Genomic DNA, 17,832 nt, shown 5'->3' with positions numbered 1-17,832 from the left:
TTGTTCAGGGGTTGTCGTTTGTTGATGGTTTTACACTTGTCATTTTGAGGCTATTGATAGGTTGTTGTTCGGTGTGAGCCAAGGCTCCGTGTTGAAGGCCGTACTTTGACCTATTATGGTTTACTTTTTACAAATTGTGACTTGGATGGAGAGTTGTCTCATTGGCACTCATACAACAACTTCGTATATAGTATTTTGAGCATAGAATATCAATTGTTTTTTATTGTTGACTTTTTTATTCCTTTTGTTTTGATAATTCTATAAGACATAAACATTTTAAAAGCTGACCACATTCTTACTTAATAGTTGACGCACATCAAAGCCATGCACACAAACAACTTTATCGGAAAAGAAATAAAACAAAAGCAAAATTATTTGTCCTTTTAATTTTGTAAATAAGAACAAAACGTATGATTATACATTTGTAGCACAAGTCTTCACAATTGTTAATTACCTAATATTAAAAAGATTATGATTGTTTAAACAGTTGCTATGTAACTTGGCTCGTGTCAATCGGTTTACTGTTTTTCGGCAATATCAAAGAAAAACCGGCACGTGCCTATACATTTTGTGGTTCTTTTTCTATACAAATTGGAATTTATGTATTAAATATCAATCACTACCATAATATGGACACAATGTACATGTAGCAGCACCCCTTTTAGTCCTTAGTGCACTTAGCAGTCCTGAGCAGTGTTCTGTTTTCAGTTTTTTTCCTGAATAAACAGGGGTTAAAATTTTAAAAGATGTAACTCAAAATCAGAATTGGAAGACATTCTTTAAAGGATTGGGAATAAGTTTAAGAACACGCCGGCGCTCTGGATGATGGACCCTCTTTTCCATACGTCGACAATAAGAATAGATGTGCATCAATTTCTGTAATTGCAATACCGCATAAATAAGGCGAAACAATAGAAACGAATATTAGTAAGAAAATACACTTCATATTTAAAAACAAGAGTGCACACGCTGAAATGTCTCGCCTTCTTTACTAACCATTGATATGTTGTTGATAGTCCTAAATTTAAAGCTTTAGAACAACTACAAATAAACTCAAGACGATCAAAGAAAATGAGGTCAAGGTCATATAAAACCAAACGAGAAATACATGTTCACCTTGCAATCATTCAATACACCACATATAGTTGACCTATTGCTTATAGTTTCTAATTAGTATAAGAAACAGACTTAACCAAGAAAACTAAATATTGACCAATGAACCATGAAAACGAGATCAAGGTCAAATGAAACATGCCAGGCAGACATGTACAGCTTACAATCCTTCCATACAAAAAAATATAGTGACCTATTGCTTATAGTTTAAGAAAAACAGACATAAAAACTTAACACTGAGCAATGAACCGTGAAAATGAGGTCAATGTCAAATAAAACCTGCGAGACTGACATGCATATCATAAAATATTTCCATACACTAAATATAGTTGACCTATTGCATATAGTATTAGAAAAAAAGACCAAAACTGTGTGACAGGCATGAAGACCTTGCAAGGTACGCACATACCAAATATAGTTATCCTATTACTCACAATAAGAGAGAAATTAACATTACAAAAAATCTTAACTTTTTTTTCAAGTAGTCACTGAACCATGATAATGAGGTCAAGGACAATGGACATAAGGCATCTATATACAACGTATATACACCGTATGTATATAATGTAGACCAAAAACGTTCAAAAATGAGAATTGTCTCTTTATCATCACACCTCCTCATAAAAAAAACCCGAATAAACATGCCAAGGTACATATTGTTTTTGTTTTAGCCTAAAGGTATATAAATTGTATTGAAAGTAGAAAGACTAGTATATCATCAGTGATAGGTTTATAAATAAGTTATAATCCATAGCTTTAAATTTGCCAAACTACTGTCATTTTCATTCTTCTCATTAATCTCGGGCCAAAGCCCCATACATAATAATAGTACAAGTGAAGGCAATTTTGAATACAGCAGGATTACATTTTCACAATTTTTTTAAACTTTTCAATATAAATGCTTATGTATCATTTACCTGTGTTTAAAGTTATTGCAAATGGATGGTATTTTTGTTCGAGCATATTGTTTTTCTTTAATTGTTTAACATTTCTTACCGATATAACATGTTACTTTTATTATTCTTCCCTTAGTTTATTTATTTTGTAATCAAAATTATTTATTTTGTAAAAATATTTCCTTTCTCTATTGGTACTGTACAGGTATACCTAACAACAAAATTATTTTCATTTACCTGTGTTTAAAGTTATTGCAAATGGATGGTATTTTTGTTCGAGCATATTGTTTTTCTTTAATTGTTTAACATTTCTTACCGATATAACATGTTACTTTTATTATTCTTCCCTTAGTTTATTTATTTTGTATTTACATTGTGTCATAGGTCAAATTTATTTGTTCAGTGTATGTTCAATGGTGTTAATATGTCCTTTGATTGAGTTAAGCTATTTCAGTTGATATTTTATAGTGTGTCTTTCTATGTTGTGATATTACACTATTGTTTCAGAAAAAAGGTGAAGGTTTGGTACCATTAAAACGTTTAAACCCGCTGCATTTGTTTGCACCTGTCCTAAGTCAGGAATCTGATGTTTAGTAGTTGTCGTTTGTTGATGTGGTTCATAAGTGTTTCTCGTTTCTCGTTTTTTATATAGATTAGACCGTTGGTTTTCCCGTTTAAATGGTTTTACACTAGTAATTTTTTGGGGCCCTTTATAGCTTACTGTTCGGTGTGAGCCAAGGCTCCGTGTTGAAGACCGTACTGTGACCTATAATGGTTTACTTTTATAAATTTTTACTTGGATGGAGAGTTGTCTCATTGGCACTCATACCACATCTTCTTATATCTATTATATCCACATCATTTGAACAATTTGGAAAGTTGCTTTATTGGTAATAATATACTGCATCTCATTATAAAAAATATTTTATATCATATACCTACTTTAAAACTCACGTTGTCCTGAAAGGCATAACATATTTCTCAATAAACGTTTGAAATTAGCAAACAACGGGTCCGTAGAAATACCGCGAAGGACCTCCTTAGTGCAGTAAGAACAACAATATGCACTTAGGACCTGATGGAATGATACAATTGACACAAAGGACATGGCATATAGAAGTAGACTTTGTAAATATACATAATTTCAAATTTCATAATCATATCTTTTGTAATTAGAAAGTTATTTAATGTTTTATCGACACGCGCCAATCTCAGTTGATTGTCACCTGTGTAATCGATAGAAATTCATGTTCGCTCAACCTTGACCCGTTTAGAATCCTCTTGTATACTGATTAAACATGTATATGGTACTTCAATTGTTCTTTTTTTTCGTTTGTTTGTTATACTGTCGTATTTATTTTGTATTTCTGTCTGTTATATTTTTACTTTTATGTAATAGTGTATTTTCTACTCTATTTTTGAATATTTTTATCCTTTTAATTTCGTTTGCTTGTTTGTTAAGTTTCTTTTTTTTTTTTTGTTCTCTAGTAAATTTATATAAAGATATTTCAAAATTGTAAAATATGTATATTTGTTTACCAATACATTAGGATACACACTTTCGTGTAATATTTTTGAAACATGCGGATAGTTCGTAATTTCCTTGACTATATATCGATCGCCTTATATCAATAAAATGAAGTTAAATTTGTAACGTCGAATAATTTGATCAGCAGTTCTGGCAGAATCTGTGGCTTCCAGTCTGTTGCAATTTTGAATCAATGGGTTCATACTTTTGTTGTTTGTTCACAATCGGTCTGGATTAGATTATTTTTTTAATGGTTTATTGACTTGGTTAATAGTCCATTTTTCAATCTTTTGGTGTAATAATCTGTGATGATGAGGTATTTATTGCACAAGTTTTCTGACTAGAAATTAAAATCCATAGTGTCATTTAATGTCATGATACCATCCTCATCAAACAAGTCTGACATAATATGTGCATGTTCTTCTTTTGTTAAGGGCAATTTATTTTTCATATGGTCTGTAACATTGTCTTTCATATGTTTTGTACGCAAGAGTCTTTAAGTATTACAGTCGTTCTATATATAGTTAGTGTGACAAGACTATGTTTTGGAGTTCTCGTTATAATCACTATATATATCGTCCTGAACATGCATGAAATACTTGCCACTGGATGTTAATCAATAATCACGATATCTTTTTTATTTGCCATTTTTCTATACGGCAATCAGATGTTGATTGAATAATTAAACCAAACAAGGCAATCGTTTGATACATGAAGCGTTAATAAACGAACTTGGTGACCTGGTAAGAAGTACTGAACATCGAGATGACCGCAAGTTGGATCGTCACAAGCATTTGTCTCAGAAAAAAATCAGATCTCTATACCTGAAAGTGAGGTTAAGGTACATATATATATTTTATTCTGAGACAAGTGGATGATGAATAAATGACAGGGAATCCAACCTTACCATAATAACTGTTATATTGTAGGGACACAAATTAGTATACTCTGGTTTGTTGTTATATATTATATTAATATTTGTATATAACAGTTACATGTAAATAAAATTGAGAATAGAAATGGGAAATATGTCAAAGAGACAACAACCCGACCAAAGAGCAGACAACAGCCGAAGGCCACCAATGGGTCTTCAATGCAGCGAGAAAATCCCGCACCCGGAGGTGGTCCTCAGCTGGCCCCTAAATAAAATTGTGTGCTAGTTCAGTGAAAATGGACGTCGCACTAAACTCCAAAACATAGAAATGAACTAAAACTAAAAAAACATACAAGACTAACAAAGGCCAGAGGCTAATGACTTGGGACAGGCGCAAACATGCGGCGGGGTTAAACTTGTTTTGTGAGATCTCAACCCTCCCCCTACACCTCTAGTCAATGTAGAAAAGGGAAAAACAATGCAATACGCACAGTAAAACTCAGTTTAAAAGAAGTCCGAGTCCGATGTCAGAATAGGTAACAAAAGAAACTAAGCAAAATGACAATGATACATAAATGAACAAAGGACTACTAGCAGTTACTGACATGCCAACTCCAAACCTCAATTTAACTGATTGAAAGATTATGTCTTCATCTTATGAAAATCAAGTACAATCCCTCCCGTTAGGGGTTTGGTATCATACCATCATAAAATATATGAGAAGAACATAACCCGTATCATGCCAACAACTGGTTTTAGAATACATGTGTTTATTTCCGATGCAAAGACCCTATGAGTGGATCAATATCAATACCAAAATATGCTATCCTTAATGACTTGACAACAATATCGTAACTATATCCTTTCCGAATAAGTCGGTTTGAAGGTTTAGTTAGCTTTTGAAGTGAATGCCGACATTTCTTTGCGTTGGAAAGAATATTACCATAAAATATTGGATGTGAAATACCTGAACGTATAAGATGTCTGCATGTTGATTTATATTTACAAATGCTGTCCTTGTACAGATGATAAAATTAAGTAAATGTTTTGACTAGTTTGTGATATCGAAAACCCTGGTGTAATAATTTTTCAGTAATACAGAGATTTCTTTCGTTGATTTCTAATTATAACGCAGTACAAGTGCATGGTGGACACTCTTCTGTAATATTTTGATTTTTCTAATAGATTGGATTTGAGAAGGCATTCATATTTTCCCGAAAAATGTTCTTGAGATATTCTTCCGCATGCCGAATCATCATTTTGCGTTTACATAAACTTTTGACATTCTTGATTTGTTATTGATATATATATTTCTCACGACAAAATTTTTTCATACGATTTATCTATGTACTTGAAAATTATTTTCATGAATATTTAATGATGAAATTGATAGTTAACAAGCGATAAGGAATGTTATCAGTCAACTACGAAAGTCACCTGGATAGAAATGTTTGTGGCAACAATATACTGGAATGCCCAAACGGTCATCCGATGTAAAAATCATATTTGAAAGTGGCAGTTTGACACTTGTCCGGATGATGATCCGATCTATAACGGTATTTATGTAAATTGTGTTTATTGAACCAGAGATTGTACATTGACCGTATGTTGCTACATGTAACATCAATCTCATTTGGTGTCTGGTTGATAGTTATCTGGCTGGCAATCATACCACATTTCTTATTTAAAATTATACAAGACTACAATATCATCAATATAATTAAATGTATAATTAAACGTACATGTAATTGAAAGTGTATTGCTAACTGAATTGTTTTAATAGCAAAATCAGCTTAATGGTCGTATAAATCAAATGATACTTTGAAGTATTGTTTAAAATGCTTGACCAGAATAAAATGCCAGTTTTGTTATAAACAGTCCATTTGTAATTAAGATTATCATAAATACATGTACCGGTTCAAATTTAAACTTTAAGCACAGTAAGCAGTCAATTGGTGGTAAACGATTGCAACATATCCAGAAAATTAAAGTTTACTATAGTATAAATATTCACTGAATCTATGAAATCTTGTTATTCCAAATTGTTATTTCAAACGAATATTTTTCCTAGGCATTGATCAAATTCAGATACATGTATGATGCACTATGACTTTCTATTCCAATAATTTCAAATTTCTTTTTCAAGTGAATAATTAATCATGGTATTAGCAGCCATCTAGAGTTGAATGATCTTTCTTAAAAAACATGAATTTGCTATTTATTCAATGCACTATTTGCTTCTTGTCCAGTTTAATCCCAACATCACTTCATGGTACTGAACAACGCTGTTTGAGCTGTTCATGTTTTTCCAAAATCAATGAATAACTATAAATTATGAATTCATCCTCTCTTTCATAACTTGCAACTATCAGCGATTGACATTTATATTTCCTACTCATAAGTGTTCGTTTATTATTTGTAGACTACTTCCCTTTTCGAGCTTGGAATCATCTACAAAAAAAAATATGTATATCATGTATATATTGAGAATGAACTTGTTTCTTTAATTTCTATGCATTGTGTAACAAATATTGTATATAATCTAACTACAAAAGCTACATGTATCATTTCCTTCTAAAATTTAGCAGTGAACCCTGGGTTTTATTTGACATTTGAGTTTTAATTTCTTTTCTCATTACATTTTGTAATATTTCAAATGTTTTGTAGTTTTTACCAATGTTTAAGTTAATCAATAAATACCCAATATAACCTTTAGAAATGTAATTCTTAACAGAATACAATATATATAGCATGTTGCTTCATACTTCCTTTTCAAATTGTTTTGCATATCCAGTAAAATTACGAGTACGAGAACATGTACATGATAAAGGGTGCAATTAACATTTGTGGACATCATAAAGTCATGTGTGATATCTTCATGTATGAATGACCCTTTTAAATTCGCCCTCAAGACAATTTACTGTTCTGTTGACATCTGTATATTACCTATAGCATTATAGTATGTACATGTATATTCTACATACACTAAATTCTGATTATTACAAATACATCCTGATTACTAGTTATTCTATTTCACATTTTTATGGTCATGCATTTATTTCAAGTAAATATATAATATATCTTGTATATGTACATGTACTATAAATAAAAATATTTTTGAGGAACAAATTAACTTTAAAATTAACATTGAAACAGACATTGTACTTTATGTTGTATTAGCTTATGTTCTAGATAATTAGATAATTATGAATTTTATGGCAATTAAGTTGATATGAAAGATGTTTTTACATATAATGGTTCAAGAAAATACAAAATATAACTTAAAACATATATAAATATTGTAAATAAAAGACAAATTTATTTCAAAACTTTATGATCACTTTTCCTGTACCCTTTTGTTTTTGGGATTCTGTCCCGATTTCTCCAACTGGCAATAAGCGTGGGTATCATAGATGAGGAGATGATGTTGTATAATTGTAAATGAAAACTGTCCACCCAAGAGTAGAGGACGAGGATGTTTAAAACTATAAGGCACTGAACAATAATCAACAATGACCATAACCCATACAGTTTTGGTCAATGAGCATAAAATGCCCAGCATGACAAATTCTGAAATTGTCATAAGAGGAAACTAAAACCATTTATAGCATGATAAGTTTTGTTCTGATTTATTTGAAAATCAGGAGATGTGGCATGATTGCCAATGAGCATGATGAGACAACTAAACACCAGATTTCAAATGACAAAAATATAAGCAATATTAGGTAACCGTCTGGCCTTCAACAAAGGTACATTTTATAATTTTTCCTACCACACTTCATCTTTGAATTCAGTTAAGCTTTATAGGAAAAAAAAATATCTTTTAATAGGAAATTTTCAAACAACAAGAGACACATGTGCAACTTTTATATAACTAAGTGCCATTTTAAGTTCAAAATAGTAAACTGTCAAGTTCGTGTGCACTTTTTAGTAAATTTAATATGTCAAAGCTTATATTAATATGTCACAGTAGAAACCAATACTGGTCAAATAGTGCAGTAATATAACTCCTTCATAAAAAACAACTTGATACTTGTGTACATGGTGTATAATTGTTGACATGTATTTACAATGTTACTCAAATAACAACACAGCATCATTACTTCATATCATTCCAAATTCTTACCGTTAACCACCGGATGTCATCCAAATGCTGAAATAAGCTTACCAATTGTAAAAACTGGTTTTCGGTCGAAATATGATAGTTGCCTGTCTATATTCGACATGATTACATCGGGAACAGTACAACAACCTATATTTGGAACCAAATCCTACGAACAATAAAATTTGAAATTATCAATTACCTTTCCGCCACAACTTGATTGAATTGGGAATTTTACGGGTTCAATTTGGAAACAATTTAGGTATTTTTTGATTGGGAACGGGGCCGATATTCGGATCTAAAATAAAGGCAGAAAAATCACTAATATAGATTAAACTTTGACTTCTGATTGTACCAATAAAGTGTTGTAAAACCATTTCAAGCAAATGCTTTAATTTTTCCCCAAAACAATGTTAAATTATATCCATCCGATTTAAGACGATACACCTAATCGCTATTTATTCCATTCCGGGTAAGTTCTAAAATTATACAACTTCTTCATCCAGTTGAATCTATCAGGGACCCTGTTTAAACAATGCACCATGCATGATACTTTTTAATGAGACCTGTTTAAACCATCGTAAATACTTCAAACAAAACAGTTTTTTGACTTTAATTTGAGTTTCGAAAAAGTGGATCATAATCTATCAAAGTTTCCTTGTGATCGCTTTCTAAACTTTTTCCTACCTCAGCTCGTTACTGATGACCTTTGTTTTGCTTCACTGTTGACCCAAACAGGAAGTTGTCTAAATGATTGGTTTTTTTTCCGTATTGGACTAAACAGCGATAAGGTGTATGACATATATATATATTAGTCTACAGTAGGTCCAACAGGCAGCTCACTTGTCATGTTTGTCAATATTGTTACCCCGCTGACCTGCTCATATGTAGATCCAGGAAGGTTCCCAGGGGTCGGAACCCCTTTTTTGACGATCAATATAATACTTTTGAATTGGGGCATATGGTTGCCCCCCCCCCCCCCTTTTTTATCCTAGGTTTTGACCCCTCTTTGATATGGCTGGATCCGCCACTGCTGTCCATGATTATTTTTATGCTTCGGCTAAATTTTATACCATGATCAGCTGCTAGTTTTAGATTATTTTGTTTTAAATGTAAATGTCGAAGAACGGGAATTTCAATGAACAGCAACCCACACCCCCCTTTTTATGAAAGTCGTCAATATCAACAGTTTATGATCATTCAAGGTTCACAATCAAACAAAAAATCTTGTAAAGTGAGGAGTGTATATAATTATCAATCGAAACTGTCAAAATGTTTTCAAAATATATACTTACGTTACTGCAATCGGACACTTTCAATCCGGACACAGCAGACTAATGGCGCAAAATCATAGTGTAAATAAGTTCGAAAGCTATCGGGGTTTTTCGCCATTCTAATCTTTACACGTACAGCTGTATACCCCCGATAGTACTTCTATAGTAGTCTCAGTTTACAGTCATCAATATTCTATATTAGCGTAACCATTAAAGAATAATTATCAGAATTTTGAAATATTATGTTTCTCAATTTATTAAGGATGCATTTATTAAATTGCGGTTTAGTTAAACATGTTTCTTTTCGAAATTTGATAAATGTTCTTCTATAAATAAAAGTGATATTCTCTTTAATATCATTGATGATATGAAGTAATCAATTAATCCTTTGGTTGTAATCCAATTATTGAGTTTATTCAACTGTTTCGACATATAATTTGCAATATCCGTGTGTGTGTGATCACTGTCGTCCTTTTTGCAGACATGTGAAAGGTACTCGTGGATGTCTAAGATATCCCTGAGGATAGTAAACACACATCGTTCTAAACTGTTATAATAATTTTGTGAAAGGATAATTAAAGTTATGATGATGGGTCCAGATTTATCTTCAGGAATGTGAATTTAAATGTTTTGTTTGCGTACAAAAATGTCATTGTAATACACCTGAAGTCATTTTTGTGATATAAGATCTGTGTAAGTGAATTTAAGAATCAATAAACTGCTTGTCGTCGGTTTGAAGGTTAGGCTTAAAAAGGTATAAATTGTTATTTGATACAAAACAGCGTGTAAATTACACGATACATTGTTTAAATTGTTGAATTGATCTTTTTTCAAAATATAAATAAAAAAAAAACATGTCGTCAAAAATTAAGCAATAAACGTAAATAGTTATTAATATATGTATCTTCCTTTTCAGTTTCTATCTTTGGGTATAGGTTTGCATATACAAAAGAAAATAAAAATCATTGTACATACAAACAATTCGCAATTCGATAAATCACATTTAACTACAGCTTCTATTTTCAAGGACAAAGAGAGACAACAAGGGTTATTTTGGAATAGCATGGTAACTTTTCGTCTTCTAACGACCGGAAATACAATTCTTGTCAAAGTGGCGCGCCTGGTTTTACTGTTCGAGATGTATAGATACGCTGTCAATTATTTGTTTTCGTATGTTTAATATATGCCTCTTGACCTTAGGTAAACCAAACTTATATACCTATATGGAGTTATTTTCTTTCAGAACGATAGGTCATTCTTTCGAAGAATCAACCCGGACGATACCATGTTTCAATGAAATATGCTCCAAGGCATAAAATAATGACCTGTGTGAGGTCATTATTTTCCTTGATAAAAATGCAAACTATAATTTACTTCAAAATTATATTCGTCTGATAGTTTCTGTTGCCAATTTGGGAATTTATTTTTTAAAGTTCAATCTATGACAGATGTAAAATAAATCGTCATTGCCCGAATTTTAATTTTAGAAACAAATAATGAGAAGTTTTGTTAATTTATCTCTACAATACAGTGACATTATCATATATGCGAGATGAATTTTAATGTAAAACTTTCATAACACTTTAAAATAAAGCCAGATTTAACATATTCGTGTGTAAGATTTTTAAAATCTTATTGATTCACACTGAATAGGTTGATTGATTGATGGTTACTTAACGTCTAGTGGCAAATATTTCATGCATGTTCAGGACGATACACACTGAATAGGAAATCATACTGTGACCTACATGTATTGATATTCGTTTTCGTGTAACATGTACATGTATCACGATTTCGTGCCCCCTTCGTGTCAGTTCTTAACTGTTTTACATTTATGTATACCTTTTACTCTATCAAATGATTAACTAATAAAATGTTCTTATATTCTATTGAATAACATTCACGTACCTCACAATGAGGTCGGGTGGGGGATGGTATATAATTATATCCTGATTATCTGTTAAAAAAATGTATTGCTATTCAAAAGAAAATCATTCTGAATATTTCATTCGATTCAATTAAAATTGATGAAAAATAATCACTTTTCCGCGATAAAATGTCATTACAAATAGACAAAAAAAACATAGCACGTCCACCTTTCCATAAACTAAGTTGGTACAATAAATTACTTACAAAGTGTCTTGTATTTTTCATACACCGTTATCAGATGGTAACAGTTCATTTGTGTCTTACTTCATGCAGTTACAGTATTATTTTTATTGTGTATGGATAATAATTTCTAAGGTTTATATCTAGATTAATTAGTGAGTTTTATTTCACATTCTTAATGAGCCGTAGGGCGTATTAAAACCTGAACGCATTAGAAAAGAATATCCCACTTTAGTGTGGTCGGTAAAATAGGATGCAAAATTTGGCAAATCTTTATAAAAAACAATATTTTTTTGACGGTATATAAGTCAGATAATGCATATTTTAAGGTTTTTCTTGTCGTAGAACACACCTCGGGGTGTCAGGATTGCCCAAAGAAAGACCTCCCTACGGTCGGTCTTTCATTTAATCAATCCTGACACCCCTCGGTGTGTTCTACGACAAGAAAAACCTAAAAATATGTATTATCTATAACATATTAACATAGGACGGTGTATTTTACAAGATACTTTTGATCTAAATGTAGAGATTTAAATTGGATTTCGTTTTATATATATTTGTATATACATTTATTATCATAATGGCATTTTGTTTTTATTATTGATCAAAACAATAACATCAGGTACATTTTGGTTTTTTTTAGTATGTGAGGTAATGGAATCTCACACAGCTGTTATCAATAAGCATTATTAAGTTTAATTACGATTCATACAAAATCATTTCTAAATTGACAAAAAAAGATGTTTGTAGAAAGGATGTGTAAAGTACATGTAGTATAAAAACATATTGATCAAAGAGACCAAGCTTATAACTGTGTATCCTATAATCATGTTTCTTCTTCAAAGTATTCACAAGTGATACATGAATCAAACATTTTAAAATGCCAAATAAATTTCGAAGTTTGAGGTAATTGATAATCCAAAATTCCGAAATATTTTGCCAAATACGTCTGAGATAATCTATTTTGGGGGAATAACCCACAAGTTATTAAACTTGACATGGAACTGTGGAAGGACTTTCAATACAATAAGATTGAAAATCGAAATATTTTGTCCATATGACCATTTTAGCATAGTTCTCTCGCCATGATTCAAAACCCTTATTTTTACAACTATTACTATGTTTTTTTTCTCTAAATGCATAAGTTATATATATAAATTGAGGTATTTAGTCTAAATAATAATGTATTAACCAGAAACGAATTGTTTCTAGGGAAAATGATGCCGAACCGAATTTCCCGTCCTTTATCCGAGTCGACCCCTAATATAGGACAAACCTATTGCATTTTTTGTTAGTTCATTTTCGGCCAGAACATGCATGAAATATATGCCACTGGACTAGGACGGAGTGTATTTTGCGGGATACTTTTCATTTTGATGTAGAGACTAATTGTATGTTGTTGTTGTTTTTTTTATAATATCATCAGGTACATTCTAATATTGTTGATTTTATAATATGTGAGGTATTCAAATTATACACGATTATCTGTAAACAATACTATTTATTATAACGTATACGTAGATAAAAATAAGCGCTCTAGAACCTGGCTGATGTTTATGGCCTAAAAAAACACTTCAAAGATTTATAATTTTCAATGCAAGACGGGCGGGACACAAAATTCAACAGTGGCTTCGATTCAAATCAGTTAAAAGACCAAATTTAAAACTGAGTTGAGAGCTTTGAGGATAACATTTCCAAAAGGTTTCACCAAATACATCTGAGATAATCTATTCATGGTGTTTAACTCACAAATTAGTAATTTGACATGGAAGATCGGAACTGCTTTTTATTCAATGAGATTAAAAATCGATAGATATTGTACATTTTACCATATACGCATAATTCCATTGCCCTCACTTATATAACTACTGCAGTGTCTTTCTCTTTCTAGATGCTTAAGCTATACATTTAAATTAATGCTTTTCATATGAATTATAATGAATTAGTCAGAAAGGTGTTTTTTCTTGGAAAAATGATGATACATCACATAGGATACTGTTTATGCTTACATATGTTACCATGGTACTATAAATATATGATCAACAGTTCTCTAATTTAGTTAAGTGCGATTTGAACATTTCAAGCTGGTTAACATTTAAGATTTTTCACGACAAAAAGGTTAGTTTTACTTTTTATTCTATTTTTTTTTATTTAACAATACAAAGCTGACATGATCAATATTAATTAGTTAAAACAACTTTCTGGCGTGATTTGGAATGATATTTGAATCTTTGTTAACGTGATTTTAGTGATGACTGTTTCTCAGAAGGCCACGTTGTTCATCAATGTTTGTTTTTTTGTAGTCGTCCAATAATTAATTCGTTCTTATAAACATAACAATACAATAGTTTGTGGTACCAACACTATTATGTTTATTGTCTTCCAGTTTGAAAATGAAGAGAAACGTCCTGCTGCTATTGGCTATTGTATCATCACTTTGTATAATTGATGAATGTAACGGATATAGTTGGCCAAGGTTGCCACGGATACCGAGATTACCGCGATATCCAAGATATCCAAGATATCCAAGATGGCCAAGACATCCAACAATATATGCAGGACGAAAACGAGCCACGTTCGATAATGACATTCAAGGTTCGTAATTTTAAATGCTGCATCACTTGCATTGTTAGGGTCTTGGAATTATTACTTTTTTTTAATTGTTAAAATACTTTGTTTTTTCAATTATATTTTTAACTTTCTCGATTTAGGATCACTGTATAAGTAAAGTGTAAATATAAATTATGTATTCAGCCCTTAGTAATCAGAGGGGATTGTAAAGAAAGAATCCTAGCATTGACGTTACCATATAATAAATCATTTTCAGTATCTTGAAAAAGACGTTTTAATATTCAGATATATTTGATTGCGTTGAAGTTCACAAGAGGAAGAAAACTCGCATATATAAACAAGAATTAATACCACTAGAGAATTAAACTGAAATAAAACGCTATCAATCAAAGGAACAAGTCACAACTAATTCCATTTTCCTAACTTGATACAGGCATTTTCAGAAGGACATGGTGGGCTAAGCCTGGTTTTATCTGCACGAGATGCTTACTTTTAAAGGTCACACAGAAAACATGTATAGCATAATGTATTTTCTTTTTATCAATATCACATTACAATTAGACAATTGTCTAAAGGTTAAACAGTAAACATCAATTTGGGTGGTATTTATCCATTATTTTTATTGTCATTCTATGGTAATTTGACAGATAAAATTAAATATGTATTGCATTTGAACTATCGTTGAGAGGAGTATATAAGATATACTGACTTTTGTTTCTTACGTTTCGACCAGAAAGACAACTTCAAAACATAGTATTACCCATGTCTTAATCTCTGGTGATTTGTCGTGTTGCAATCTAATATAACACCTCCAACAAGCTAAAGTAGTTGTACAAGCCACTAAGATGTGAAACATTACGAAATAAAGCATTATATGTAATTAAGATATGTTCGATACCGTCAAATGGTATTCAAACCCATATCAAATACACGAAAGAAGTATGGTTTGCAAAGATAACTATTATTTTCAATTTTTTTCTGGAATTTTATTTGTAAACGTTTTTAGTAAACATTGCTTTGCGGTATGGATGTTTCTCAATAATGATGACCTATAATTGTTAACTTATATGTCTTTTAATCTCTGGTGTTTTTGCATTGCCAACCATACCATATCTTCTTATTTTATTTATGTTGCATTGTTCATAGTAACTGCTCTGGATCATGTCTGAAATAATAAAAAAAACAATGTCTTGTAAATAATCTCTAAGTTTGAAATAATGACCTTGTATCAGTGTTATCTTAATGTTATGTGTTGTGTTGTTTTGTGTTTATAATTGTTTTTTAAATCGTTTCAAATTATATTTCAGATGAAGACATCGAGATTGGGAACCTTGAAGACGGACATATAGATGAACGAAATGTCAATATGAATGATGATGTTACGAATGATATCGACGAGCGTTTCATGAATGATATCGACGAGCGTGACGTGAATGATATCGATGAACGTTACGTTGATGATTCACAAGATGATGACTGATTTAAGATGTCTTCATCCAATTTAAATGCAGATTAAATAGAATTTGGCAACATCTAATAGCACTTATCATTTTTTTATTTTTGTACACAGCGACTTCGTGTAAATGAAAGATGCTATAAGGCAAATCTCAATATGACAGCAAACCAACTAAACTAAAGCTTCACAAAGAAGTCTATACATGCCTCAAATAATAAGCTTTACTACAACTTCATCATTTAGATTAAAACATCAAACTCCATGACCTTTTCAAACATTGTCAAAGTACCTAATGGTTTGCACCTTTGGTTAGTCATAGCCTCCTTGTCTAATAGGTTGGTAGATATCTCCATACCTAGACCTGAATTGCTTTATCAGACCCTTCTAATTGACAATCTTTGTCGTACATTTAAGACGTTCATCCCATATAATTCATTTTAATCAACGATAGAGCATATCCTACATTTTAATGATTCCCGTACATATCTTGCTAGTTAACGGTAGATAATCCTAGATAAGTCATGTTCAATTGTTTAGTTCCAATGCAAACAAGTCTGGTAGTAGGTTATGCTGATTTTGCAGCCGTCTCTCATGCCTATGCAGACAAAAAAAAACAATACCTTTAGAACTCTTGACAGAAACAAATAACACTTTAATGAAGGTGTAACAAAGTTATATTATTATTATGAATGTGCATGTCATAATGTCAGGCAATTTAATTTTTTTTATTAATGTACTGTCGTAATGTTATGTAAGGCAAACGGGGATGTGTCTTTATATCCATACATTTTGTTGAACTTTTTTTTCTTTAAATATTTCGCTTAAAATATGAACGATATTTTGCTTTATCGAAGTCTTATGTCTTCGTATTCTTTGAGTGGAATTATATCGTTCAATTTCGAATTTATAAAAAAGTTGCCATTTATGTAAATGATTTATCTCTTACATATCTCAAGATAATATAATGTCATGTGTATAGTGATGAAGAATTAGAAAAAATGGTAAGAACTATTACAGGATATTTCATGAAAATGTATACGGATTATTATGACGCACATTGTAGTGTTAACGGTTCATACGTTGATTCAATATATATGAAATAAACACAACAGTTTCAAGAGCTGAAGCATCTGATATATTTTATTATCGAACTTTAATGGATCTATTTAGTCCCTTATGTTTCTGTACTTTAACACATTTAGCTACTCAAACACTGCAAAATAGAATAATAAAGGTTATTTTGCGAATCAATCGCTGTTTGCAATGTACGGTTATATGTGTTTGTCATTTAGATAAACACACACAAAAAAAGATGTTTCCTTAACGTCTTGTTACATAAACATTCAGGATATAAAAATAAACATTAATAGGCGACTATGATGAAGGTCGTGTTTTCGTTTTCAACTTAAAATGTGTACAAAGGGACAGAAAGTGTTTATTTGTTTGTTTTGTTTTTTTTTTATTTTTTTTTTTTTTTTATTTATTTTTGTTTTTTTTTTGTTTACTTTGGCAAAACGGAACCTCGTTTTTTCGTGTTCGAAAATCAGCGATTATTGTTCTCAAATCCTTAAAACCAACGCTGTTAGTTCAATGAACCCTTTAAAATCAAATTGTTCTTATTATAATTCAATTTCATCCGACCACAAAACAGAAATAGAAAGGTAGAAGACACTACGGTACATTCCAACGCATTCATCGGTAACAAAATGACAATCCATTGGCAAAAGCGAGAGTTTAAAAACCCTCTCAGAATGGATATTACACGCTCTATAATTGAATGTTCGAAAAAAAACAATGTTGGTAATACTGGGCGTATTGTGTATCCAGAGATATGCAATGATGACATTTCACAAAAAGACCGATCTTGCAGTCGCTCCAAAATTTTCTTTTGACACAAGTACATGCTTGC

The 17,832-nt window shown here is 31.2% G+C and overlaps 1 protein-coding gene across 2 annotated transcripts in view; it reads left to right on the top strand.

The window, feature by feature from the left end:
• Nucleotides 1-16,004, top strand: part of LOC127704396 (uncharacterized) — a 132,316-nt gene extending 116,312 nt beyond the window's left edge. Inside the window, exons 1-3 of one of the 2 annotated variants that reach the window (XM_052208437.1) lie at nucleotides 13,917-14,014; nucleotides 14,283-14,491; nucleotides 15,775-16,004. In XM_052208437.1, coding sequence (XP_052064397.1) covers nucleotides 14,290-14,491; nucleotides 15,775-15,947 — 375 coding nt within the window. In that variant the 5' untranslated portion in view covers nucleotides 13,917-14,014; nucleotides 14,283-14,289 and the 3' untranslated portion in view covers nucleotides 15,948-16,004. Of the gene's footprint in view, nucleotides 1-13,916; nucleotides 14,015-14,282; nucleotides 14,492-15,774 lie in introns of those variants that run through there. The other variant, XR_007983252.1, reaches the window with a different exon arrangement.
• The last annotated feature ends 1,828 nt before the right edge of the window (nucleotides 16,005-17,832 follow it).

The sequence above is a fragment of the Mytilus californianus genome, unplaced genomic scaffold (genome assembly GCF_021869535.1).
Source record: "Mytilus californianus isolate M0D057914Y unplaced genomic scaffold, xbMytCali1.0.p SCAF_6, whole genome shotgun sequence".
Lineage (NCBI taxonomy): Eukaryota > Metazoa > Mollusca > Bivalvia > Mytilida > Mytilidae > Mytilus > Mytilus californianus.
This window is presented reverse-complemented; position numbering and strand designations above follow the sequence as displayed.